The sequence below is a fragment of the Notothenia rossii genome (genome assembly GCF_949606895.1).
Source record: "Notothenia rossii genome assembly, chromosome: 5".
NCBI lineage: Eukaryota > Metazoa > Chordata > Actinopteri > Perciformes > Nototheniidae > Notothenia > Notothenia rossii.
This window is the reverse complement of record NC_136903.1, coordinates 31,077,501-31,103,963: the sequence shown is the minus strand read 5'-3', so window position 1 is coordinate 31,103,963 and position 26,463 is coordinate 31,077,501. Positions and strand designations below refer to the sequence as shown.

General features: G+C 40.2%; 1 protein-coding gene across 1 annotated transcript in view; it reads left to right on the top strand.

Annotated features, from left to right (window-relative positions):
- mbtps1 (membrane-bound transcription factor peptidase, site 1) overlaps nucleotides 1-25,905 on the top strand; it is a 36,528-nt gene extending 10,623 nt beyond the window's left edge. Inside the window, exons 4-23 of the mRNA XM_079684190.1 lie at nucleotides 2,760-2,966; nucleotides 3,137-3,247; nucleotides 3,733-3,842; nucleotides 4,172-4,288; nucleotides 4,744-4,811; nucleotides 5,872-5,974; nucleotides 7,013-7,164; nucleotides 8,500-8,661; nucleotides 10,084-10,228; nucleotides 15,677-15,865; nucleotides 16,825-16,997; nucleotides 17,168-17,283; nucleotides 17,402-17,558; nucleotides 19,719-19,843; nucleotides 20,494-20,571; nucleotides 20,856-20,996; nucleotides 21,078-21,209; nucleotides 22,046-22,172; nucleotides 23,238-23,368; nucleotides 24,991-25,905. Of these exons, the coding sequence (XP_079540316.1) occupies nucleotides 2,760-2,966; nucleotides 3,137-3,247; nucleotides 3,733-3,842; nucleotides 4,172-4,288; nucleotides 4,744-4,811; nucleotides 5,872-5,974; nucleotides 7,013-7,164; nucleotides 8,500-8,661; nucleotides 10,084-10,228; nucleotides 15,677-15,865; nucleotides 16,825-16,997; nucleotides 17,168-17,283; nucleotides 17,402-17,558; nucleotides 19,719-19,843; nucleotides 20,494-20,571; nucleotides 20,856-20,996; nucleotides 21,078-21,209; nucleotides 22,046-22,172; nucleotides 23,238-23,368; nucleotides 24,991-25,199 (2,753 nt within the window). The 3' untranslated portion in view covers nucleotides 25,200-25,905. The remainder of the gene's footprint in view (nucleotides 1-2,759; nucleotides 2,967-3,136; nucleotides 3,248-3,732; nucleotides 3,843-4,171; nucleotides 4,289-4,743; nucleotides 4,812-5,871; nucleotides 5,975-7,012; nucleotides 7,165-8,499; nucleotides 8,662-10,083; nucleotides 10,229-15,676; nucleotides 15,866-16,824; nucleotides 16,998-17,167; nucleotides 17,284-17,401; nucleotides 17,559-19,718; nucleotides 19,844-20,493; nucleotides 20,572-20,855; nucleotides 20,997-21,077; nucleotides 21,210-22,045; nucleotides 22,173-23,237; nucleotides 23,369-24,990) is intronic.
- Nucleotides 25,906-26,463: the final 558 nt, after the last annotated feature.

Sequence of the window (26,463 nt, the reverse complement as noted above, 5' to 3'; positions counted from 1 at the left end):
ATGATCCGGCTCACTCACGTAAAAAGACAGTATCTATAAGGGACGGCTCAAGTCAAAATTCAACCCCCCTGCTCTCGGGATGGACGCCCTCTCAGCCCTGGTCTGGCGGAAACACTGATAAACACACAACCACATGCAGATAGGAGAGGTGGCAGAGCAGAGAGGCTGCCAGGTACCCGGCGCCATGGGAGCAGTTTCGAGCTTAGGTGCCTTGCTCAAGGGCACCTCGGTAGTGGCCTTGGAGGTGAACTGGCACCTCTCCAGCTTCCAGCTCACTCTCTCTTTTTTTTTTTTCTTGGTCCAATCGGGACGTGAACCGGCTTTTTAAAAAATGTTTTAGATATACTGTATAGATATATATATAAATAGAAGTGCCTCATCACTTATTTCTACTCATTTTATTATTACTTTTTTTTTTACTTTAACTCCTTTTGTTTGGAAAAATAGTTTTATCCTTGTATACTGTAGTTTTCTGTTTTATTTGTTTGTTTTTTACAGTTGAATACGACCTATAATTTTTATATAAATATCTTCTTTTTATTCTTGCACATTCTTACTTTTGCTTCTTAGTTTTTTATATACAAATGTATTTCTATTTTTTGTTCATCTTTTATTTCTATCATTTGAAAATAATTTCCTCCACGATTCATCAAGTATTATGATTCTTGTTTTGAATAAGGTAAATACCAATGTTTTAGCTTATTATTTTTATACTCAGTTCAATGAATAGAGTATTCATTTATTTTATATATTTTTTACTTTTTCTCTCCTCATACGTTAGGCCTCAAACTTCTGCCTGACATTGTTGGCGATGCTTCATTCAAACGTCAAGCTGTTCATGACACATGGGGCATTCATTCAGCTGTTTGATGCCTTTCATGGATTTCCTGTTAACTCAGTTCAAGTTCCCTGCTGGCTTCACACATCACATGTTTATATTGGACCCTATGTCTAGTGGGTGACTTCTTACACACTCTAGGATTTATCTATACACATGTTGTCTTCAACATCAGCAATTCTTTAATATATACACTGCAGCAATCGCTAATGAAAATACAACAGAGCAAGTTTGCCCATGTTTAGCCTAATAAGTAACCTGCTCCTGAAATATGTAAATATATTCAGGATGCATTAGTGCGTGTCAGAAATGAACACCAGCTTTACAATAAGTGCATTGAACTAATTTAATACAAGCCGCCCTGAATACCATATCTAAAGTGTTGAGACTTGTTGGTGTGTATCTGTACTTAGCTTCCTGGCAAATGTTAGATAAGACTTTATCAAAGAAGTGTATACCTGAGCAAGGTAAGTAGGCATTGATCGAATTTGTCTCTCATCGGTCAATTTGTGAGTCCTCGAAGCAGCTACCTATTGAGGTAATTGATGAGCAGATAAGAGAGAAGACATCACCGCTGTGTTTCACTACTTGAAAGGCATAAAAAGCCCTGCGGGGATCTGCTGCTGTTTGCTAATGGCCTCCTGTTCATTTGCTCTGTGCAAGGGATTAAAAGTGAGGCTCAAATGAGGCTGCCTCACATCAGGAATCCAAGATGGAAGGAGGGAGACGGAAGTGAGGGAAAGAAAGTACAAGGGAGAAATAAGAGATGAGATCATAATAAAGGAATGATTAGGTTAACATGGAGATGTCTGCAGGAGGGGCTGTAGAGGCAGACGGCAGGAACAGGGCATGTCATTATCTCCGCCATGTGCCTGTCCACAGCTTATCTCGAATACTACTCGACCCATCAAGCCAGTGGTTGTGCTAACCTAAAAAGACCTATGTTATTGACTGTTTTACACGTACTGCTGATTTCTCCCTCCTTTTTAATTGGCTGGTAGGAGCCTCAAGTGATATTTTTTGACTGAAAAATGTAATTAAACAGAAACGTTTGGTCTCATTTTAAACCAAAGTATCTTCAGATTAATTTGACCCCCACGTGCCTGCCTTAAATAGATGATGTTATGATCTATTTAAGGCGAGATGAGTTAATTACGTTTTTTTGGTATTCTTTGCCGCCCTCTTGATTGTGAGAGGACTGGGAGAAACACTTATTAGGAATTGAGAGGTGCAGGAATGAGTCCTAAACCTGAAAATGAGTTGGCGCACGGGTTCCTTCGTCCTCAAGTCAGATTATTTTTTGAACACGTTTTTAGGTTAGATGCCTGAAATAAGATGGGGTTCATACAGGCTTCCGAGATATTTTCCATGTTTGTTATACAACATAAGTTCAGATCAGTTAATACCCCAGTAGAGAATGTATTGAAGCTTTTACGCGTCATGAAAAGAGTGTTTAAATGAAACTACTTAACGTCTTCATGCAGAACATTAGCTGCCTTTAGCTTAGCGGTGGTGACCTGAAGTCTTGCTTTTGTGATGGAGTTTGTTTCTAGCCTAGATTTTCACTTCTGGATTTTGCATTTACACTTACTCAATTAGAAAAGTGATGTTAAAATGTAAAGATTACCCTACTGAATAAAATGTGTAAGTACCATGTTATTGCCACAGATCTGGTTTCTGCAATATTCGCATTGCTTTTTGTTGATAGCCCTTGCGATGCATGTTCCGGTTAGCAAAATACCACATTCAGCGCCTGGCTATTTTGTATGAAAAAAACATTTCTATGTCGTAGTATAATTGCATAATCAAAAAAGCTAGATAGCCTCAAATCACAAACTCCCTTTTGTAGCGACCCTAAATTCAGTTTGTGGAAGAATTAGACGTTTTCTTTAACACAGTTGCTTGTTTCCTGTCTCTGTAGCCCCTGAGCCTTCTGCACCCTGCAACGCCACCCGCGGGACGCAGTCATGGCAGTCATCTCGCACATTCCGAAGAACCAGCCTATCTCTGAGCTCGGGCTTCTGGCACGCCACAGGACGCCACTCCAGCCGGCGACTCCTGCGGGCCATCCCCCGCCACGTGGCCCAGATCCTGCAGGCAGACGTACTCTGGCAGATGGGACACACAGGTTAGGGCTGACACCTATGACCTCTCTGATAGAGGGGACGAGGACAAATATCTGGCAAAACATTTGTATATGATCAAACAGAAATGAGGGATTTATTTTAATGAAACAGTGTGTGTGCTTCTGGCAATATGTTGCTGTAGTTATTGATTTAATCTTGCTTCTGTGTCCAGGTGCTGGTGTAAAGGTGGCAGTGTTTGATACAGGCCTGAGTGAGAAGCACCCACATTTTAAGAACGTGAAGGAAAGGACCAACTGGACTAATGAAAAGACACTAGATGATGGTAAGGAGGAGGGGGAAAAAAAGATAATGTTGATGACTAGCAATGGAAATGATTACAAAACCATGTGAATAATGTTAACAATGATGGTTGTTATTAGTGATCTCTATGGGGATGGACTGTAAATGCTGGGTTTTTAAGGCAGTGTAGAAGGGAATTCTGGGAAATATTTTAGCCGAATGTCAGGTTTATTACCTATTATGTTTACATATTCAAAAATCTTCATGTATAAAAGGAGCAAATATTGAAGTAGTATAAAGAATATTTTACATTAAAACAAAAAGAAAGACAAATATTTGCAATAAATATATATCTATAAAAAATAATAATAGTACAATAAAAATATCACAATTTGCTCTAAAATATTCAATATGTGCTGTATGTCAGAATTTCAAGTGGACCTATCATGCTATATTTGAATAATATATTGTAGGGCCATACCTATATAAAACATGGATGATGTTCAACTTCCTGCTTATTTTTTTCAGGTCTGGGCCACGGTACCTTTGTAGCAGGAGTGATCGCCAGTATGAGGGAGTGTCAGGGCTTTGCCCCCGACTCAGAGCTGCACATCTTCAGAGTGTTCACCAACAACCAGGTACATACACACACACACACACACACAGCATAACCCTGTATTGTCGTCCTGCCTTAGCTTAGCATAAACGTTGCTTGCTGTAGCTTTATGCTTTTTTCCTCATCTAATTCTCATCAACAACAAATCATTTTATTTCCCAAAATGTTGAGCAATTCCTTTAAATAATACCGCCAGACTCGATTATTTAGATGTGATTTATTTGAATGATTGTTGAACACTCCAGTGCAGCTTCATGCATAGAAATATACTGATACTATGTCAAGCCTCATCCACTGGTCAATGATGTATCTGTCTAAATCTATAATTGTTGGTATATCTCCCCCTCCCAGGTTTCGTACACCTCGTGGTTCCTGGATGCCTTTAACTACGCCATACTGAAGAAGATTGATGTTCTTAATCTCAGCATTGGGGGTCCAGACTTCATGGACCACCCCTTTGTTGATAAGGTAAAAAACACTAGTTCTATTCTCATTATACTGTCAGAAAGAGACCCACCCCAGCTGTGACTAGCCTGCAGTCAATGAGAACTGGTAGCAGATGTTTTGTTGTTTGTTCGGAGTTGTCATCCCTTTAAGTTGCACCCTTTACACAATGTGTTAATGAGCTGGAAAATAAACGGGTCAGCTTTAAGCACAAACAGGTCAACCCTAATGACAGACGAGTGCATGGCAACCATTGAACTGTAACATGTCCCCTGCTACATTAAACACGGAATATAGATATTAAATGTGCCCCTTTTACTGGGCTTCGTCACCTATTTAAGATTTAAGGATACAGTGTGAAAGAAGCAGTTAGGCCCATATATGTGAAATGATTGCAGAGCAAATCAAAAGTATAAAAAAATGTAACTCATTGAGGAAATTAGATTTTTCCATAACCAATGTTCTTGTTTGATTGACAGGTATGGGAGCTCACTGCCAACAAGGTGATCATGGTTTCTGCTATCGGCAACGATGGACCTCTGTATGGGTATGCCACCCCTTTAGCTCCTAAGATATTTTGATATACAATCCTCCTGTTTCACTGGAGTATCTGCATCTCTTGAAAAGTGGATTTTAAGTCTGAAATTGCATTGGATTCAGTTGCCTCAAAAACAACCTTGAATATTTGTTTGCCTGCTTTTGACAGTAACATTTGTTGTAAACCAGACCTTTAGTCAGAACTGTTGCGACAGGAGTTAGGACGCTTGTTGACTAACAGTGGGCGAATGTTGATTTTAGCAAAGATTTACTTATTACCTTTCAATAAACATATACTATGTCACATTTATTGAATGCATTATGTATAATGGGAAAATATTATGATATACTGAAAATAATGTTGTATGATCATAAATGATTTTAGGTAATCATTTCATGGTTCTGGTTTTCCATGTTTGCCTTTTGTCGTGGTACCAAAAAGTGAACAAAATTCTGCAATTTTAGATGAATTTTTTCATAAATTAAATTGCTAAATTGACAATTAAATAAGGCTAACACAGACCTTTCAATCCACCCAGGAGCTTTGTTGCTTCATTATTACTTGGTCAAATTTAACGTAAACTAAAGAATGGACTTTCTGACTCTTTTTCCACTTATACTACCTCTTTAAATGTCTTATTTAGTTAAATATGTTATGCTCTACAGCAGCAGCATTATCCTAAAATTGTCACCTGTCGCCGTTCTGAAAATGTCATGGTCTCGCAGCAGAATCACAATTATCAATATGGGTTTCTTTGCCAAATTACACCAGCATTAGTTCAAATGAATATTGACAAAATGTTAAATGTTCTCACTGTTGCAGAATGTATTTACTACACAAAATGGCTTACTTCTCCTGCACCACTTCACCTATCTAATTATCCAAATGACCCCTGGGCCAAGGGGGTTTATGACCCTGCTGAACATCTGCTGACTCTTCCCTCTATATAAAACACCATTAAAGTACAGAATAGGAAAGAGAGGCTCTCTATTTACCCCTTTATGTTGTAGTGCTGAGAAGTTAGCTTCTTTAAGTCTTGTAATTAAAACAATGCACATGTCTCTGTCAGCACCCTGAACAATCCAGCAGACCAGATGGACGTTATCGGGGTGGGGGGGATCGACTTTGAGGACAACATCGCTCGGTTTTCCTCCAGAGGCATGACCACTTGGGTGAGTTACTCCATATCTCTTATCAGATTTTACAGCAAACTTCTACCCTCTACTTTATGAGCTAGTGGACCATAATGAAAGCTCCTGATCTCTCATCCATATCCTATCAGCCATACACTTTTTTTATCTGCAGACATCTGCTTTGGGATCTGATTAAGAGTTTCACAGAATCAGTCAATCTATTCTGCTGTCAGTCAGCCATGAACAGGCAAGGAGGAAGAGACAGCACTCCATAAGAATAATATTCGAAAGTAGCCATGGTGTTTTCTGACAGTTAAAGACTTATATTTGTTGTCCACAGCAGACGTTAAATCGTCCGGACTTCTTTCTGTGGATTGATATGACTGCGCATAGTCCCTTGATCCTCATCAGCAACGTTCATGTTAGAGAGTATTAACAACCTCGGAAATGTCTCAAATTGACCAATCAGAATTGAGTATTCAAATAAGCCTTGTGATAAGTTTCCATAATAATTTCTAGTCATTTTTTTCCTTCTGCTCGATCAATTAATTATTGTCTCTGCCTTCTGTTGGTTAGTGTTGTGTGGAAGTGTACATCTATCAGTCAATTACATCATCCCCGGCTAGATGACTGTATACTGCATTACATTATTAATACGTTATTTAGCTGACACTTATATCTAAAGCAGCTTACATCCACTTTAAGACCTTAGACATGCCTACGTGAGCAAATCAGGGTTCTGTATCTTGCCCAAAGACCTTTCCACTAGTTAACTGCAGGGGGTGGGATCGAATTACCGGTTTGCTAAAAGACAAGATAGCAGCGATAACAAAAACGTATCATGACTAACTAAAGTGAATCATAACATACATTCACGTCTGAAGCAGATAATCATAGCTCGATGTCGGGGGGACGCCCCATGTTTTCTAAAGAAGTGAGATTTGCATTGTGGCTTTAGATTAGGACTTCATTGTAGTTGGAACACAATTCTAAACAGGAGAGTGCAGAACATGTTATTTGTAACCACTTTGGACTCTATTGTCTTCATCTCATGATCTGTCTTCCGTTTGTATGCAGGAGCTACCCGGGGGCTACGGCAGGGTGAAGCCCGACATCGTCACCTACGGTTCAGGGGTCCGGGGGTCTGGGATGAAGGAGGGCTGTCGCTCTCTGTCCGGCACCAGCGTGGCCTCTCCTGTGGTGGCCGGTGCTGTTACTCTCCTGGCCAGGTCAGTGTGATAAACAGGACTATGCTGTCATTAAGCGACTGGAGTTTGATCCTTGCTAGGAAGGTCTCTATGTTCATAGAGATGTTCACTTATTTGTTAGTTTGTAACTGTGAGCTGCAGCTCCAGAGCTTCCACTAAAGTTGTGAATATGAATGTGAATATTGATTATATATTACAGGCGTTGGAGATGATCTTAATTCTTCTTCTAATGCTTTCATCCAAACCCTTTTTTCTATTGGTTTGTGAGTAGTTAGCTGCACAACGGATGATATTCCCATCAGCTTCAGCATTGTGTAATCTGGGTTTGTGCTAGTAACAAAATGAAGATTTTAAGAATCATACATAGCAAACTGCATGTTAATACTTTCTTCATCGGCCTATGGGCATGCAGTCATTAAAATGCCAGCTTTAATGTAAATGGTTAATGCATTACATTTACACATAAACCCTATGTTAGCGTTATGAATGTAAGATGCTTCATGGAAAAACACAAGACATTTTACCATTGGCTGTTTTACATAGCTAGTGTATTCATCATCATTACTCAACTGTCACGTTACAGCACTAAAACCTGTGTCATAATGCGAACAAAACCTAGTAAATTTTAAACTATGCAGAAACAGTTCTAATAATTTAAATGATATTCAAGAGAAACCTTAATTCTCAAATATGAATATGTGCTGAATACGCCCATTATGATAAGGCAGCATCTTGCCCAGGGACAAGTTAGCAGGACTGATTTTTGCAGTCAAACTAATGATAAGAAATCTCGCTTAATGCCGCCTTCTCTAATATAAAACTTGCCAAGATATTGCCATATATAATAACATGTTTTATGGCAATATAGTCATGGAAATATGTGTCTTAAAGCCCGAGACTCACTGGAAACTTTGAGTCTCAGTAGTTTTAGATGAAGTCTCTGAGGATCTTGGCTGAAGTGGTGTCATTCAAAGGGAGGGTGTGTTACAGCTGAACCGTGGTGGCATTTGAAAAACACAAGTTGTTTTTTTTTCTCTGTTGTAATGATCTCTTGTTCCGTAATCCTGGACAAGAGCGAGAAAACCAGTGTAACATGTCCCAGAGGAAGGGGGTGTGTCGCTGAGTAATGTTGGGTATTATTCTCAGTCTTTCAATATCCCGCCTTTACATAAGTCCCTTCAGTGAGCTCATGTATCCGGGTTAAATATCACACCACCCTTGTTGACAACAGTCGGCCCTCCCTTCTCCCAGGGAACAAATGCCAGCCCCTCCCTTGTCTCCCCTCCAGCACTGCTCTGATTTTGAATCTAGGGAATGTAACCTTAAACCCAGCCTGTCCTCCTCTGTGTCCTACAGCACCGTCCAGAACAGGGATCTGGTGAACCCCGCCTCCATGAAGCAGGCTCTGATCGCGTCGGCCCGCAGGCTGCCGGGGGTCAACATGTTCGAGCAGGGCCACGGGAAGCTAGACCTGATCCGAGCCTACCAGGTCCTCAACAGCTACAAACCTCAGGCCAGGTAGAGACATCTCAGTGAGCACATGTGTGAAGCCTGAGTACATCCAAAGGCTGTTCCTCAGCTACATGTGTCTCATAGGGTTCATAAATGGTGTCCAGCTTTTACACAAGTAGATTCCAAGCTGATCGGCTAATCAATCTGATTTGCTGTCGGTCATATTCACACACACGTGCATTGGGATAGTTTTTAAGTCATTTACTAAGCAATGCAGGCATTATGCCACACCACACATTGATGCCCATTTGATTAATTTCTATTAAATATTTTGCCACTTTTCAATTTATTTCTAAAAAGGAACACATTAGCGTCCGTCTCCAGACCACCTGGAAAAGTGAGAAATGTAATCAATATAGTATGCTGTGATTCATTCTCATGCAGGCTGCTCAGCGTAAACTCATGCATAGTCAGTAGGTGTCTAGGGCATTCATGTGATATCATACTCACACCTATACATTAGTGTTAATAGAAAATAGTCTTGTATGAATTAATAAATAGGTCGTTTTGGATAACAGGCCTACATACACATGACAATATAGAAAAACTAATTATCTGATTATTTTCTGTTATGTATTAATGTACAATAATAATAATTTTTAAAAAAAGTAATACAAATGTTTTCATGCTGTGAATTATCCTTCTTAGAAAAGAAGGGAATATAAATTGCCCAAAAATAAACGTGTTTGGGTTAAAATACTTCCAGATAAGCCGAAACACTTATTCTTAAAATAAGAAATTAGAACTTTGAATTTCAATATGATCAACAAATAAATGATGAAAACCTAATCAAATTGTGTTTTCTATTTTGTTTTGCAATCACCGTTAACCTTGGCTTTAAATCCACACAAAAAATGTACATTGACATTTCAGTCACTTTTTATTGTTCTCATCTAAAATCATAAATCACAGAAAATGATTTCCTGTGTAATGCTGGATAAATAAGCCAGGTAATAATTATATCCTACTGGTTTATCTCATAATTTGTCAAACTATTTCATGCCAATCATAAATGTGGAGCTAGATATCTTTGGCATCTATATAATACATAATGTAACATGATTCAAGGCCAAAGATTCTTTAAATGCACATGTGTCCTTGCTTTAGCATTTAACAAGATATTTGATATTTGATGTTATCTGAACTGATTCTAAAACATGTGGCTTATTGAATGTTATCAACATTATTTCATTTTTTTTGTTTCAATCATGAAATACTGACAGGGGCAAAGTGACTATTGAAAACAAGGAGAAATCATGCATTACATGTTTTTCTGTCTACAGTTTCCACCACAGTTATCTGTAGTCCCTTGTCCTTTGACGTATCCTTGTTTCTGCATTTCTCCTGATTACTTGACAAAAAGCACATATGTTTGTAATATTAAAACCAGAGTTATACTTACTTGTTTGTGTCCTTGTCCCCTGGCAGTCTGTCCCCCAGCTACATCGACCTGACAGAGTCTCCCTACATGTGGCCTTACTGCTCTCAGCCCATCTACTACGGAGGAATGCCCACCATCGTCAACGTGACCATCCTGAACGGCATGGGAGTCACGGGCAGGATTTTAGACAAGGTGCTAACACAAACCTACACAAAACATGGGCACTCTTTTGAACTCTTCTTTTAGTAAACCCGGTGCCTCAATTATAAAAGTTGTACTGTGACCTGAAAAAGTCACAACCCTCCCACAGTTATATATTAATAATAAACTCCACTTTTGTTGTCATTGACTTTAATTATTTGTTGTATACTGAATATTAAGTGTACACTTTGTCACAGTTCAGCTATATGTCAATGACATTGCATTAAACATGGCAGTGCTCTTTAATAAGCAACAATACCTAGTGGAGACCAAACATATAAACTGTATATAGTGTACTTCATGTTTCTGCCCAAAGGGTAAGATTGAGTGAATGGCTTTATCGGGAGGAATCACTGGTATCATAGAAATGGTGGTTCCGAGTGACCACATTTGAATACAAACTTTATTAAATAGTTAATATAGGAGAAACCTGTGGTGTAAATAAAGCAGCATATGGTTTGGAAGGGCAAAAGCTACTTTTTCATCACACTGAATAATGCGGTCATGGCGAGCTATGATGCCCCACAGATGGATAAAAAAAATGATAAATCGTTGCCCACAGATTTAGAGTTTTGTGAATCTGTGTAACGATATTCTGCTACTCCTCTGCCTTCTATTTGAACCCTACTACCACACAAGAGTACTTCATGATTAGGGGGTTACTGCTGTATTTGCTTGTAACAACGTTTTTTTAAATAGCATTGTCATTGTTGACATCATTATGATCAGTGGCGGCTTGTGGAAAAATATTTTTGGCGGGGCTATTGAAATAGGGACCAAACCAGGGCGGTCCGGGGGGGATCCTCCCCCGGAAGACATTTTTGAGAAATGACCCCTTAAATTATGACTTCTGGTGACAAATTGAGGCTTAAAAATATGAGATAATCCATAATCTTCAGTTTGGTTAGCTATGAATCTTCCAAAACTGTGCAACATTACAGTAGGCAGTGTTTCCCCTACCATTGTCTTGGCGGGGCGCTGCGCCCTGCCAACGGAGCCCCGCGCCCTGCCTGAAATTCAAGGTGTTTTTATTATTTATTTATTTTCTTTACATTTTATTTTTTTATTATTTAAAAAGAAATATATATATATACAGTGGGGCAAAAAAGTATTTAGTCAGCCAGAAATTGTGCAAGTTCTCCCACTTAAAAAGATGAGAGAGGCCTGTAATTTTCATCCTAGGTATACCTCAACTATGAGAGACAAAATGAGAAAAAGAAAATCACATTGTCTGATTTTTAAAGAATTTATTTGCAAATTATGGTGGAAAATAAGTATTTGGTCAATAACAAAAGTTCATCTCAATACTTTGTTATATACCCTTTGGTGGCAATGACAGAGGTCAAACGTTTTCTGTAAGTCTTCACAAGGTTTTCACACACTGAACAACACAGACTTTCAACTCCCTCCAAAGATTTTCTATGGGGTTGAGATCTGGAGACTGGCTAGGCCACTCCAGGACCTTGAAATGCTTCTTACGAAGCCACTCCTTCGTTGCCCGGGCGGTGTGTTTGGGATCATTGTCATGCTGAAAGACCCAGCCACGTTTCATCTTCAATGCCCTTGCTGATGGAAGGAGGTTGTCACTCAAAATCTCACGATGCATGGCCCCATTCATTATTTCCTTTACACGGATCAGTCGTCCTGGTCCCTTTGCAGAAAAACAGCCCCAAAGCATGATGTTTCCACCCCCATGTTTCACAGTAGGTATGGTGTTCTTTGGATGCAACTCAGCATTCTTTCTCCTCCAAACACGTCTAGTTGAGTTTTTACCAAAAAAGTTCTATTTTGGTTTCATCTGACCATATGACATTCTCCCAATCCTCTTCTGGATCATCTAAATGCTCTCTAGCAAACTTCAGACGGGCCTGGACATGTACTGGCTTAAGCAGGGGGACACGTCTGGCACTGCAGGATTTGAGTCCCTGGCGGCGTAGTGTGTTACTGATGGTAGCCTTTGTTACTTTGGTCCCAGCTCTCTGCAGGTCATTGACTAGGTCCCCCCGTGTGGTTCCAGGATTTTTGCTCACCGTTCTTGTGATCATTTTGACCCCACGGGGTGAGATCTTGCGTGGAGCCCCAGATCGAGGGAGATTATCAGTGGTCTTGTATGTCTTCCATTTTCTAATAATTGCTCCCACAGTTGATTTCTTCACACCAAACTGCTTATCTATTGCAGATTCAGTCTTCCCAGCCTGGTGCAGGTCTACAATTTAGTTTCTGGTGTCCTTTGACAGCTCTTTGGTCTTGGCCATAGTGGAGTTTGGAGTGTGACTGTTTGAGGTTGTGGACAGGTGTCTTTTATACTGATAACGAGTTCAAACAGGTGCCATTAATACAGTTAACAAGTGGAGGACAGAGGAGGCTCTTAAAGAAGAAGTTACAGGTCTGTGAGAGCCAGAAATCTTGTTTGTTTGTAGGTGACCAAATACTTATTTTACCGAGGAATTTACCAATTAATTCATTAAAAATCCTACAATGTGATTTCCTGGATTCTTTCCCCCCATTCTGTCTCTCATAGTTGAGGTGTACCTAGGATGAAAATGACAGGCCTCTCATCTTTTTAAGTGGGAGAACTTGCACAATTGGTGGCTGACTAAATACTTTTTTGCCCCACTGTATATAGCACCAAATTGCAACTGAAGTAATCTATCTACGGTCACGTTTCACATTGAACATGTGCTCTTTTATTAAATAAACTAAACGCCTATGTTATTTATCCAATGTGCATGTTTCAGTGTCCACTGCCTTGCGTATTCACATTCTCCCTCCGCTCTGTTTCTGAAGGGCGGGGCTCCGCTCCCCCCCCCCCCCACACACACACACACACACACGCGAATGCGAATGCTCACAATCAGAGACAAGAGCGGAGGAAAGGAGGAGAACACCAGCTCTGCTGTCTGCCAGTTTGTGTGTCCCCCCAGTTTCAAATTCGTTTATTATAATTTTTTAACCGCAAGCCGTTATCGTCACGGGAGAAGGACACAGACAGCCTGCCCAGGTGGACGCGCGCTAACCTGACAACGATCGTAGCGTGCGCATTCTAAAAATAGCTCACAGATGGTGAGCAGGTACCGCGGTTTTGAACTACAGTATTGAATTTGACAGAAAACAACAATGAAACGCCAGCAGAACAATAGTTTAATGAGTTGGGGGAAAAAAAAGACAGGAGATGTGAGTTGGTTTATTCAGTAAATTAGCTCAGGATAATTGGATGTTCTGTCTACACCTGTTGATGTGAGGCTCATGCAGGATTTGCTAGCTTGATGCTACCGACATTTAGCGGCAGTGACTCAACAAATTGCCACTTAAAATGTATCGTCAGCAATGTATGACAAGCAGACTGCTTGTTTAATGTTAGACTCACACCAATAGCTCAATATGATCATAACACGATTGCTTTCATATCAGATGAGGTGGAGCTGCCTCCAGCAATAGAGGATGAGGCAGAGAGAAGCAGCAGCAGCACAGGGTTGGAGCAGGTATGTTATATGCTGTAGTCAGGTGATTTAAATGTATCATTGAAAGGAAGAAGTGTAGGCTACATGATAAGAAGGGAATACAGTTTCACATTTTTAATGTACAAATACTTTGTTACGATATCAATAGCAATAATCCACAGCTCCTCTCTGCTCCAGAGGATAAAAAAAAATGTGGGTACCCCGAAAGAAATGTTCGGGGTACCCGAGCAGGGGGGGTTAGTTGTCTACTGGTGTGTGTGTGTGTGTGTGTGTGTGTGTGTGTGTGTGTGTGTGTGTGTGTGTGTGTGTGTGTGTGTGTGTGTGTGTGTGTGTGTGTGTGTGTGTGTGTGTGTGTGTGTGTGTGTGTGTGTGTGTGTGTGTGTGTGTGTGTGTGTGTGTGTGTGTGTGTGTGTGTGTGTGTGTGTGTGTGTGTGTGTGTGTGTGTGTGTGTGTGTGTGTGTGTGTGTGTGTGTGTGTGTGTGTGTGTGTGTGTGTGTGTGTGTGTGTGTGTGTGTGTGTGATCCCAGAGCTTCAGGTCAGTTGAGGCAGCCCAGCTGATTCTTTTTATTCTGGTTGGTGTTTCTGTCTCTATATATCTAAATTAGTGTGTGTGATACTTGCCAACCCTCCCGATTTTCGCGGGAGACTCCCGATTTCCTTGCCCTCTCCCGGTTTCCTCCCGGGGTCATATTTCTGACAAAATCAGATTTACTTACGACTGTTTCCACTCGGACTTTAATACAGCGACACCATTGTTTGGTTTCCATGGTAGCGCGTCTCTTTAGCAGCGCGCACAACTCAAAGTTTGAGAGGGTGAGGAAGAAAACTGAACAAGAATCGACAACTCCACCCTCTGCTCACTCCTTTCCTGTAAAATACAGGTCCAGCCCACACATATGCTCCATGGTGCTACAGGCATTGCCCTTACAACTACAATAAGCATGTAAATGTTAATCTACAGCTCCGGTGATCCACTAGCACCGGAGTCTACACCTGCAGACCTTTATAAAGTGTATGCTGCAGACGCAGCCATCCTCGACAACTACTGTAGCGTCACCTTGGATACGAGTCTAAACAACTCACAGACACACAGGCCAGGGCGCCCTTAGAGCATCAGATCTGACGACGCTGATTGGCTGAAATTATGTTTCGGCGGCATAGTTTACAGATGGCAACAGTCAGCTTGTTGGCTGCAGCTGCTCTGGCTGAGGGCTCCTTTCTACCGCCCGGACGAGAGAGGGTAATGATACACCAGGCAGGAAACTTTTGACTTATCAGTAACTTTAGACATCGTAAAACAATTTTAAACGAGATTTTATTGTAGATTATACATTTTACTGATACCAACTATATAATATTTACCTTGTTCATTAAAAATTAAATACATTTTTATTTTTATTTTTAATGACAATCAAACATGTGGGAGGAGGGGGGCGGCGCCCCTAGCGCCCCTATGGGCCAGCCGCCACTGATTATGATGCAACACTCAGCGTAGAAATCTCTAAGCGGTTCACCAATCACAACAGAGCCGACCAGCTAACCAATCAGAGCAGACTGGGCTCTGGTTTCAGACAGAAGGTGAAAAGAGTTGTTGCAGCACAGGCAGCAGCATTAAAGCATGGAGACATGTCCCAGTAGAGGCACACAATACTTATATGAAACCTGGAAATGAGCATAACAGGGCTCTTTTAAACTTCCAACATTTTAAGAAAAATGTCCCTTTGCACCCTTGCTAAAATGTTTCTGATATAAATAATTACAAATTAAATAAAATACTTTAAATATATCCAAAAAGGCCCTTAATTCAGCATAACAGTTGAATGCTCCTCTGCAACAGCACACACATCTCTAAGTTCTTTTAGAGGACAGGTGTATGATGAATTCCATCCTTGTGTGGCCTGGTTCTGCATCATGATGATCTGAGAGTGGTTGAAACGTCTTCCTGTCAGCGTTCTAAAGCTTCCTGTCTCCTGCTCAGCCCATCTGGCAGCCGTACCTCCCTCAGAACGGAGACCACATTGACGTGGCCGTGTCCTACTCCCCCGTGCTGTGGCCGTGGGCCGGGTACCTGGCCGTGTCCATCTCCGTGGCCAAGAAAGCGGCATCATGGGAAGGGATCGCTCAGGGTCATGTGATGATCACAGTGGCGTCGCCTGCAGAGAACAATGTGAGTCACCGCAGCAACAGCTTACCTCCAAATGTCTCAAACTGATTTTAAGAGTTACACTACAAAGAAAATGGATACGCACAATATTCTTATTTCATTCACTTGACTTGGCAATGTTTTAGTTTTATTATATTAATTGTACATCACACACACGATACTACTTTGAAGTAACAATTCTAGGTAAACCAGTTATTCATTACTTTGGCAACATTATTCTCTTGAATGCACTCATTTGTGACATGTTAACTTTGTTGTTAATGATTTAAATTGGTAGGAAGTGTATTTAAGAGTAAACGAGCAAGGCATTGGGGGAAAAATTAGAGGAGTAAGATTTTGTTTGGCTTTAGTACCAGGCATAAGAAAAATAAATCAGATGTGGATTTGAAAATAAACTTAAAATGTTGAGAATAAAATAAAGAACTTTTGAGAATAAATGTGCTGCTATCGTTATCACACGTTATCACACGTCTGCATATACATTTGTGATATTGCATTTCAGAATTGATTTAAGAAGCAACTAAATAATTTCCTTTTTATCACATAAATGCAGTGCTGTAATGATTATTATGAAACCACGGAAACATCATTTCGTACATGTTCCATTAGAGTGGTCTGCCTCTGTCCTGAGTTAATTGAATTGATTCTCAACATTTCACATTTCAACAAGACTGTTCCGTGTATGTGTGTAGCAATATAAGCAAATAACCACAATGGTTGGCTTATTCCAATGTGTATTGTTCTCATCATCACAATAAGTGGATTTAGTTTTCAGAATAAATCATAATTTCAGTGTATCTTTTTTAATCAATTGCACTACTCCATCATCTTTCCATGTACTATCCCTGCACCTGGAACTGCAGAAGTACCCTGGTTAAGATTTTAAATGATCTATCTTGTGTTATTGAAAACTCCTCTTCAGTAATAACTTATCCACCTTCCTGACCTTTAACCCCTTACAGTCGGAGGCGGGTGGTGAGATGACCTCCACAGTCAAACTTCCAATCAAGGTGAAGATCGTCCCGACCCCCCCTCGCAGTAAGAGGGTGCTCTGGGATCAGTACCACAACCTGCGCTACCCCCCCGGATACTTTCCCCGAGACAACCTCCGCATGAAGAACGACCCACTGGACTGGTGCGTGTGTGGAGATGTCTACTTGATGTCTATAAGACTTTCTTGCTTCACCCATCTTTTTTCCCATCACTGATTTGGTTGAATATGTGTTTTCAAATGTTTGTTTTATTAGCATGTTTGACCATATGCAACTGAAAGGTCAAATGGATTTGATTAAATGTATGTTTCAGGAACGGAGACCACATCCACACTAACTTCAGGGACATGTACCAGCACCTGAGGAGTATGGGATATTTTGTGGAGGTGCTCGGAGCGCCCATCACCTGCTTTGATGCCAGCCAGTACGGTAGGAGCACATGGACAAAAAACTGAAGATTTCCACTTCTTTTTCTCAGAGTGCTATCGGCTAATGGTGGAGCAAAAGAGATCAAGCTAATGTGTGGTTGGCTCTGTTGTCTCCACAGGCACTCTGATGATGGTGGACAGCGAGGAGGAGTATTTCCCCGAAGAGATCACCAAGCTGAGGAGAGACATCGACAACGGCCTGTCGCTCATCATCTTCAGCGACTGGTACAACACCTCGGTCATGAGGAAGGTCAAGTTCTATGACGAAAACACCAGGTGAGCAGCCATCACTGACTTTACTACTGTCACGGCAATAAGACAGGCTAATGTTAAAGGCCATTAAAGCCTGCTTTCTCATGTCTTACTATCGGCCAATTTCTGGTTGTTTTACATGAAGGATTTGTTTTGCTCCACTCTTGGTTAGAAGTAGGTATACTCCAACATAAAAGCTGACACCACATGCTTTTTTGCAACAGCAACAATTTATGAATATTTGTCTGAAGTGGAGTTGTTGACTGTTAAACTTAAAGGGGCCCTATTATAGAAAAGGAAAACACCCCAAAATCTCCCCTTTTATAGAGGGCCTATTGTCTCTAAGTGTTTGACCAATCAACACAGACCCCGCCAGCCACCAATCAGGGCAGACGGGGCTTTGGTGAAAAGAGGTGCTGAACCTGTACTGGAATCAACAGTCTGAATTAGAATAGACATTTTCAGGGCCTTCTATAGACGGCAAGTATCATGTACTTTTGGCTGAAATTGGCACGGACTCATACTTTGACATTGCCTTATGTGACCAAAAAAGAGAAAAAAAAAGAAGATAAGCCTTCACAACTCTTAATGTTTTATCGGAATAAAACCAATCTCATTCTGATCTAAATAAAATTCAATATGATATGCAAAGTGTTTTATTGAATGATTTCTTATTATAAAATGAGTTTGAGGAACTTAAAGTGTCACAGCAGTAATTGAATATCCTCTCTGACTGTGATTCATCTTCATTTTGGAAGCTCCCTATATCTCTTTCTCTAAAATGTGTCCTCTCCCTCCATTAAGAGACAGTGCCATGATTAACAGCTCTCACCTTACGGAGCTCTGGCTCTCTCCAGCAGCTTTGTTCTGAAGATAAACTGCGTGTGTCAGGCAGCAGCTCGCTGTATCCCTGTGTCTGTCCGCAGTGTTGGACTGTGTTTATGTGTCCTCGCTCTGTAATAGAAGTTATAAATCACAACTCGTGCCGCATCTCCTTGCTACTCCATTCATATCCCACCCAAGCTGTTGCACAATATCCACAGGATGAAAGTCTTAAATTCAGTCAAATATAGTCTTTAGGGCTTCCAAATATTTTCTGAGTAATTCACTTTTAATTGAATGGCGATGATTCATCTCTTTGTTCATTGGAACTTATTTCCTTATGTTCTCAAAGTTAATGCCATTTCATCCTTTAAAACCTCCATTTATTTTGATGCTCGGTTTTGTCCGATTTTATATTGATTTATTTCTATGAAAATGACTTTGTCCATATACGATTACTTATTTTTCTTAAAGGAATACTTCACCAATCACTTATACCGTGTAACCTTGAATTCTTATAGTGGCTCTATTATGCTTTTACCGCTATTCCCTCTCCTGTAGTGGCATATAGGTTTTTGAGCATGTAACAAATAAGAATACAAAAATGTACAAAAATATCTTGATGAATTGATCTAAATTGTCGCTGTGTTTGACAACAGCAAAACTTTACGAAACATCTAATTATAAACTGCTAAATAACTTAAAATCCAGTCTCCTTATATCAATGTATGCTCAATCCTTCACATCAGTTTTTGCTCAAACTTTACTATGTATTACATACATGTGTTCAAATCATAGGTTCAAATGGACAACTAGCCTGCATACTCGAGCATGACACTGTGTTTGTGAAATAATATTAATTTGTATACAAACACAATACAAATGCATGTGTTAGTTAGCAGCTGAATAAATGAGACTTGGATTATACCGCACCAGTTGTGTGAACGTCTGTTTTTTATAGCATCACTGTTTTTGAACACAGCCCTCACCAGACTGTTCCCTCAGAGCGTCATGCACTCAATATGCTGGCACTTTTTTATAAATCTTATCTTATATTTTATTCCATTTTGAATTCTTAAATTATGTCCTACATTATATTTAATTGTATACATCTTTTATTTTATATTCTTTAATGGAACAACTTTCACAGAACCTTTTTGTTTATTCGTGTTTGGGCTGTAGTACTTCTTTCCATCAGTTGTCTGTTTGTGGCACAAATTAAAACTAATCCTTTATCCTGTATTGAAAAGCAGTGGGTGTTTACTTGAAGTTTTTTTTATGTAGATGTATACAGTATTTGTGTATTTGTGCCTGCTTCCAGTATATGAGTGGTCAGAGATGTGTTGTTTGTGTGACCTGCAGGCAGTGGTGGATGCCGGACACAGGGGGCGCTAACGTTCCTGCTCTGAACGACCTAATCTCAGTGTGGGGGATGGCCTTCAGTGACGGGCTGTACGAGGGGGACTTCACCTTGGCTGATCATGACAGTAAGACACACACACACACACTTTCCTTGTTTCTGATGGCATTGTTTCCTTCCCCTGTACTGAATGTTATTTTGTTACATTCAAAGCTTCTGTTAAGTTTGAATGTGCAACAAAATCCTCAAATTGTATGAAGTGATTCATCAAATGAAATGAGGGAGTTTCTTTTATAGTTATTACATTTAATTAATATAACTTGACTCTTTATGTGGTTAAGTGGGAGAGCAAACAGTGTTTTGATTTGAGTGAAAAGGCTAAATTCCAACAAACATGCTATGAAACTGAATATTTTCCAATTTTTATTTTATTTTTGGAAGATATTATATCTATCCTACTTCAATAAATGTAAACTTTTGTACTTAAAAAATCTCTGCAGTTATTGGAAATGTTCAGATCACACAAGTCAGAAACAATCCTTCGGCTGCAAATGGTATAACAATCAAAATATATATTTTTCCTCCTCTTTATCTACAACTGTGCATAAATATCACGCAATGACCACACGTGCAGAAAATGAAATCTACAAACATTTGAATGATGATTTGATTCAAAAATCTGAGTTTCAAATAAAGCTTTTGGTAGAAACCTACTCTGGACACTGTTTTGGAATTCACAGTGTTTTCTAAATCAAGATATCTCCTCTTCTCTCTCAGTGTACTACGCCTCAGGCTGCAGCATCGCCCGGTTCCCAGAGGACGGAATAGTGATCGCCAAGAATCTGAAAGACCAAGGTACTAACCCTCTACTTCCAAAGTATTGAACCCAGCTTAGTGTGCAGAGTGAAGGCTCTCAATTAGTGTGTGTGTGTGTGTGTGTGTGTGTGTGTGTGTGTGTGTGTGTGTGTGTGTGTGTGTGTGTGTGTGTGTGTGTGTGTGTGTGTGTGTGTGTGTGTGTGTGTGTGTGTGTGTGTGTGTGTGTGTGTGTGTGTGTGTGTGTGTGTGTGTGTGTGTGTGTGTGTGTGTGTGTGTGTGTGTGTGTGTGTGTGTGTGTGTGTGTGTGTGTGTGTGTGTGTCAGGTCTGGAGGTGTTGAAGCAGGAGACTGCGGTGGTGGAGGGGGTTCCCATCCTCGGTCTGTACCAAACGCCGTCAGACGGGGGAGGTCGCATCGCCCTGTACGGTGATTCTAACTGTCTAGACGACAGCCACAGACAGAAAGGTGAGCTCCCGTAGTGTGTTCTAATGTGTGTTTGCTTTTTTACTTACAACCCATAATAATATTGTGGTGTGTGACCTTCAGACTGTTTCTGGCTGCTGGACGCCCTCCTGCAGTACACCTCCTACAGTATGACACCTCCCAGCCTCAGTCACTCCCACAGCAGGGTGCCCCCCCCCAAGGGCACCGACAAACCACTGCCACAGAGACTGGAAGGTGAGGACGGAAGTGACATAACACATGCATGACGTCGTAATATTGGTTATTTTCCTTCTTAATATCCATATACTGTATATGGATATTTTTTAGGAAAATAAAAAGCCCCATAAAGATCCTTTATTATAAAAGGAAGTTAAGGGTAAGTCTTATATTTCAAAATAAAAGGCCAATAAAGATACTGTATGTTAAAGTAAGCTCAAGGTGAGGCTTGTTTTTCAAAATAAAAGCACCATAGAGTAACTTTATCCTTAATAGAAGCTTAGGAAGAGGCTTGTTTTTTTATTTTTTTGAAATATAAGCCCCATAGTCAATGTATCTTTGCAGGAATCTTTGAAAAATGCATGTTTTTCCAAACAAACTCCCCATTGAGTTACTAAATCCTTACAAAAAGCTCCAGGCAGCGATAAAAACAATGAAAAAAATTACTTGCATTATAACAGGAAGCTCAGGATTATGCTTGTTCTTTTTTTTTTTTAAATATATAAGCCCCATTGAGTTACTAAATACTTATTAAAAGCTCTGGGCAATAAGTGTTTTTCTAAATAGAAGCCTCAAACCGAACTTCTATTGTTCAAGGAAGCTCAGGTTTAGGCTGGTTTTCAAAACTAAAGCCCATGCAAGTACTTGCGTCATTGCAGAAGACTCAGGTTAACGCTTGTTTTTCCAAAGAAAAGCCATGGAAAGCAACAATACAGCCACTGCTATCAATACCTACTTAGCACTAGCATTATTAGCATCAGGATACGCACCAGGTTGCAATCACAGTTAAACATTTCTCAATAGGGAGTTTTCTACTTATGTTTCAGACAGATATATTATTTCCATTCTTCCAGGCAACCATCTTTACCGCTACTCCAAAGTTCTCGAGGCCCACCTTGGAGACCCTAAGCCCCGCCCACTACCTGCCTGCCCCCACCTGTCTTGGGCAAAGCCACAGCCGCTCAATGAGACAGCACCCAGGTCAGTCTGGTGAAACACCAATGAGTCGTCAGGGATGATGCCTGTGTGAAAATAATGTGTTTTGTTTTTGTGAGATTAACTGTGTACAGAAAGACCAAAGGCATTTCTGACGAGCTAATCTAGAAAAAAGCTTTACCTAATTAGCTGCAGGGCTCATTTACATTTCTCTTCTCCAACCTAAGGTGTCAATCCAACAGTGTTGTGACTTTTATTTCAATTTCTGTGTAGATGTGACGGAGCGGATCACAGAGTGACTGACTCCGCCACTGACAGCCGACACACGCACACACACACACCAAACATTTTGGAGAAAAGACGGAGGCGCATTACTTCCGTGTTTTAAATTCCTGCAATGAACCATGCAATTTCTTATTTATTTTTACGTTTGTTAATTATGCGGAATGTTAAGAGGTGGTTAATCTGTTTATGTTTGGGTCGGATGTGTATGTTGAAAGTGTGGTTTTGAGCTAATTGTGTCACCTGTTGACGGTAAGCCTGTGGGAGGGGCTATGGGCTCAAAAGGGACGGTTTTGGCCCTGGAGGATATCACTCGGAAGAATGTTGCAGTAAAGGCAACAGCTGGGACATGTTTGGGAGTTTGTTGCAGAGAAGGCAACAGCAGAACTCTGAATGAGTGATGGACGGCCTGTTTTGGTCTTTTATTTTGTTTGTGTTAAGGTGTGATGTTTCGTTATTTTTTTGTTGCTGTTATAAATAAAGTTTTTTTTTAGCTTAAAACAACCGACTAAGCCATGTTTCGAACGGACAATTAGAACCCCGTCACAGTAGAAATGACAAATATCTGAGTTACATTTCCTTCTGTCGCAGCACCACTTAGGCAGTACTCCCAGTAGTTGGGAAACACATTTCTGTGACATAATAATTAGGATCAGTCTGGTGGTTCTAACATCAAATGCTTTTTTCAACCTGTCAACAGAGTAAATCAAATCAAAGGCATATGGATGTCATGAAGTAATGCTTTGGTTGTGTGACTGACTCATCACATGAAAACAGAACACTGTATACATTAGCGTATGTCTCACCCTCTCTTTGTTCCTCTCACAGTAACCTGTGGAAGCACCAGAAGCTTCTCTCAGTGGATCTGGACAAAGTGGCTCTCCCCAACGTGAGGGCGTACCGGCCCCAGGTCAGACCTCTGTCCCCTGGGGAGAGCGGGGCCTGGGACATCCCCGGAGGTAACACCAACTCAAAGTTCCCACTTTAAGCATTCTAACTTGGGATTAATTTGAGACCTGTAATTCCCTTGGTTTAATAGTTTAGTGCACAGCAGTGTTCTAAATTGTTTTGCAACCTACAAGCAGGAAGCACTTGCAGTATAAAAGGTATTAAAAGAGTTACTTATCCAAAAGTCCAGAATCCATCATCACGTCATTTGACTTGCAGAACACAGGAGCTGATGATTTACAATGTACAATTCCTACTTTAAAAGATCAGAACTATACATTATATATCTATTAATAATTAGACATGGGAAGGGGAAATTATTCACTCATTAGTATTTATTTCAGATTTTACAGCATTATTTACTCAACATTATAGAATATTTTAAAGCTGCAAAACAATATGTGGTCTTCAAAATCTATTGCTCAAAATATGTGATAGTATGTATAAATCATTATATGTAGATTTGGGAGGAAATAGAAAAACAATTTATATTCAAACAACTTGTGTGTCATTTATTCAAACAGCTAAAAAACAAAAAATGTAACCGCTTGCAAACATTAAATCAACACTATGTTTCCTGACATTGTCTAATGCATTGGTGTGAAGATAAAACACAATTGAAACATTACCCTTTTGCTAGTGTTGAACCACCAACAATGGTGAATTGTAGGGGTGTAACGGTATATCGAATATCACGATATCGCGGTAAATAAATGCCTCAATACCGTCGTGAGACTGACAAAATCTACCACAATCCTTTTTTAAAAATTATTATTATTTATTTTTAATACATTTTTATTTTATTTTTTTTATTTAACCAGATGGTCCCATTGAGATCATTGATCTCTTTTTCAAGGGAGAACTGTCCAACATGGCAGCAAGTAGGTTACAACATAAAACAACAGATAACACAAAAGGACATCGTATTTACAGGGCTACATGTACATACCTAGAGACATTGACAAGTACCAACAGTATATGTATATCTCGCCCTGTCAATAAGCCTCACCTTCTTGGCAACAACTGTATTGTTTTTGAAGTGGAGAGACAATGCACAGTTATACCCACTGCTGTCACCCATGGCCAAAGCATATCTCTCTGTCCCAGCAACATCAGTACCAAGCAAGAGAGTTTTTTTCCACAGCAGGGGATATTGTAAATGCCCAAACATCCCAGCTTCTACCTGGAAATGTGGACATGCTCATATCCCTAAAAGATAACCTTGATGATGCTGAGTGAGTGAGTTAGTGAGTTAGAGTTGCGTTACTTGAAAAACTAAAGTGAAACTTGATTTATTCTATTGCAGGGTCTGATTATTATATTGTTGACACTTTAAAATACTACTATCCTACTAAAAAACTGTACAAATCAGATGTATTTTTTTATTTAATAAAGAAATAAAATTCAAGTAAAAAAAAAAATGTATTTTTCAATATTGCGATAAATATCGTACCGTGGACTTTTTATCGCGATATTATCGTACCGTGAGTTTTTGGTATCGTTACATCCCTAGTGAATTGTGTCATTAGAGTCCACTAAAACTGGGTTATTTGAATAAAAGAAGGGCCTTCCTGCTGTGTGTAAGAATAAAGATTCTAAATGTGGATCCTAACCTGTGACGTCTTCCCCTCAGGGATAATGCCCGGTCGCTACAACCAGGAAGTGGGCCAGACCATCCCCGTGTTCGCCTTCCTGGGGGCCATGGTGGTCCTGTCCTTCTTCGTGGTCCAGCTCACTAAGGCCAAGAGCAAACCCAAGCGCAGGAAACCTCGTATCAAGCGGCCCACGTACCTCCAGCAGCAGACGACGACTACGACCAGTGGGAAAAACCCCACAGTGTGAGCGGGAAAAACCTTACAGTGTGACCTGCGTTCACAACGGACAACTTTTGTTAGTAGCAACCTGCGATAAGTGGGGTCTAATGAACTCTGAAATTGAGCCGTAAATGTACTCCAGGCTTCTCTCGGATGAAACAGTTTTTGTGCCTCTCGTCTGTTCAAGGCTCTCCGTGGGTGTTTGTGTGTGTTTTTGGACTAATGAACAGTATTAGACGTGTGACACGTATGATGTTAAACACACCTGGCCTCGAAATTGCCTGTTTGAAACAGACGTGTTGTCTACATTTCCCTCTGTCTTCTTTGACCAAATTGTTTCTTTATGAATGACTTTTATATTTATTGAATTTGTTCAGACCCTAACACATATCCAGAAGTACAAGAGATTTCACACACATACTACACACACTGTATGCACTTTAAGAATAAAGCGGTTTGCATACACGCCGAAAGAAACAACCCCCTACACACATGCATATGTGCAATCATGCAGACATGTCCAAAACAAGGACCACGGTATGATCAAGTTGTCGTCTCCTGTGTCTCCATCAGTCATATCTGTTTTAAATCCCTGTCTTTTCATTGTTTTTATACTTTATATAATGAACTGGCCAGGCGTTCTGTTGATATCCTCCTCCATGATCTCATGGTCAACAAAGTAGCATCAACAGACTTGTTCAAATATATCTCATCAATTAAAAAGCATAATCAAAGTGATCTGCCTGCTTATTGTTTCTGGAGCTTTTGAAGTCATTTACAATGGCTATTCAAGATATAGCACATACATTAAAATAGTATATTTCAGCCACAAGTGCAGTATTTACATTTTTAAAAGTTTCCTCCCAAAAGGAGAGAGACTAAATAATTGAAGAGGCCGTATTATGCTCAGTTTCAGGTTTCATATTTATATGTTGTGCCTTTTTTGTGAAACTCCTTTATTATTCTCATCCTGCCTGTGCTGCAGCACATTTTTTCACTGTCTGAAACCAGAGCTAGATAGGTCCCGTCCCTTAGCCTATAATGTACAATCTGTTGGAGCGCTGGCCAATAGAAGCTTGAGTGTTTTGTGTTGTCACTATATTACAGAAGTAAACAAAGTACAATGGAGGTGTTTCAGGCATGGGGGGGGGGGGGGGAGAATGAGAGAAACTCCCTGTGGAGGGAACTTTGGGATTATTTTCCTTTATGTTTAGTCAATTTCTCTACAGTATACATGAATAGTGACTTTAAAACCATTGTTCCCCTTCAATTTTGAATTAGTTTTCCAGTCA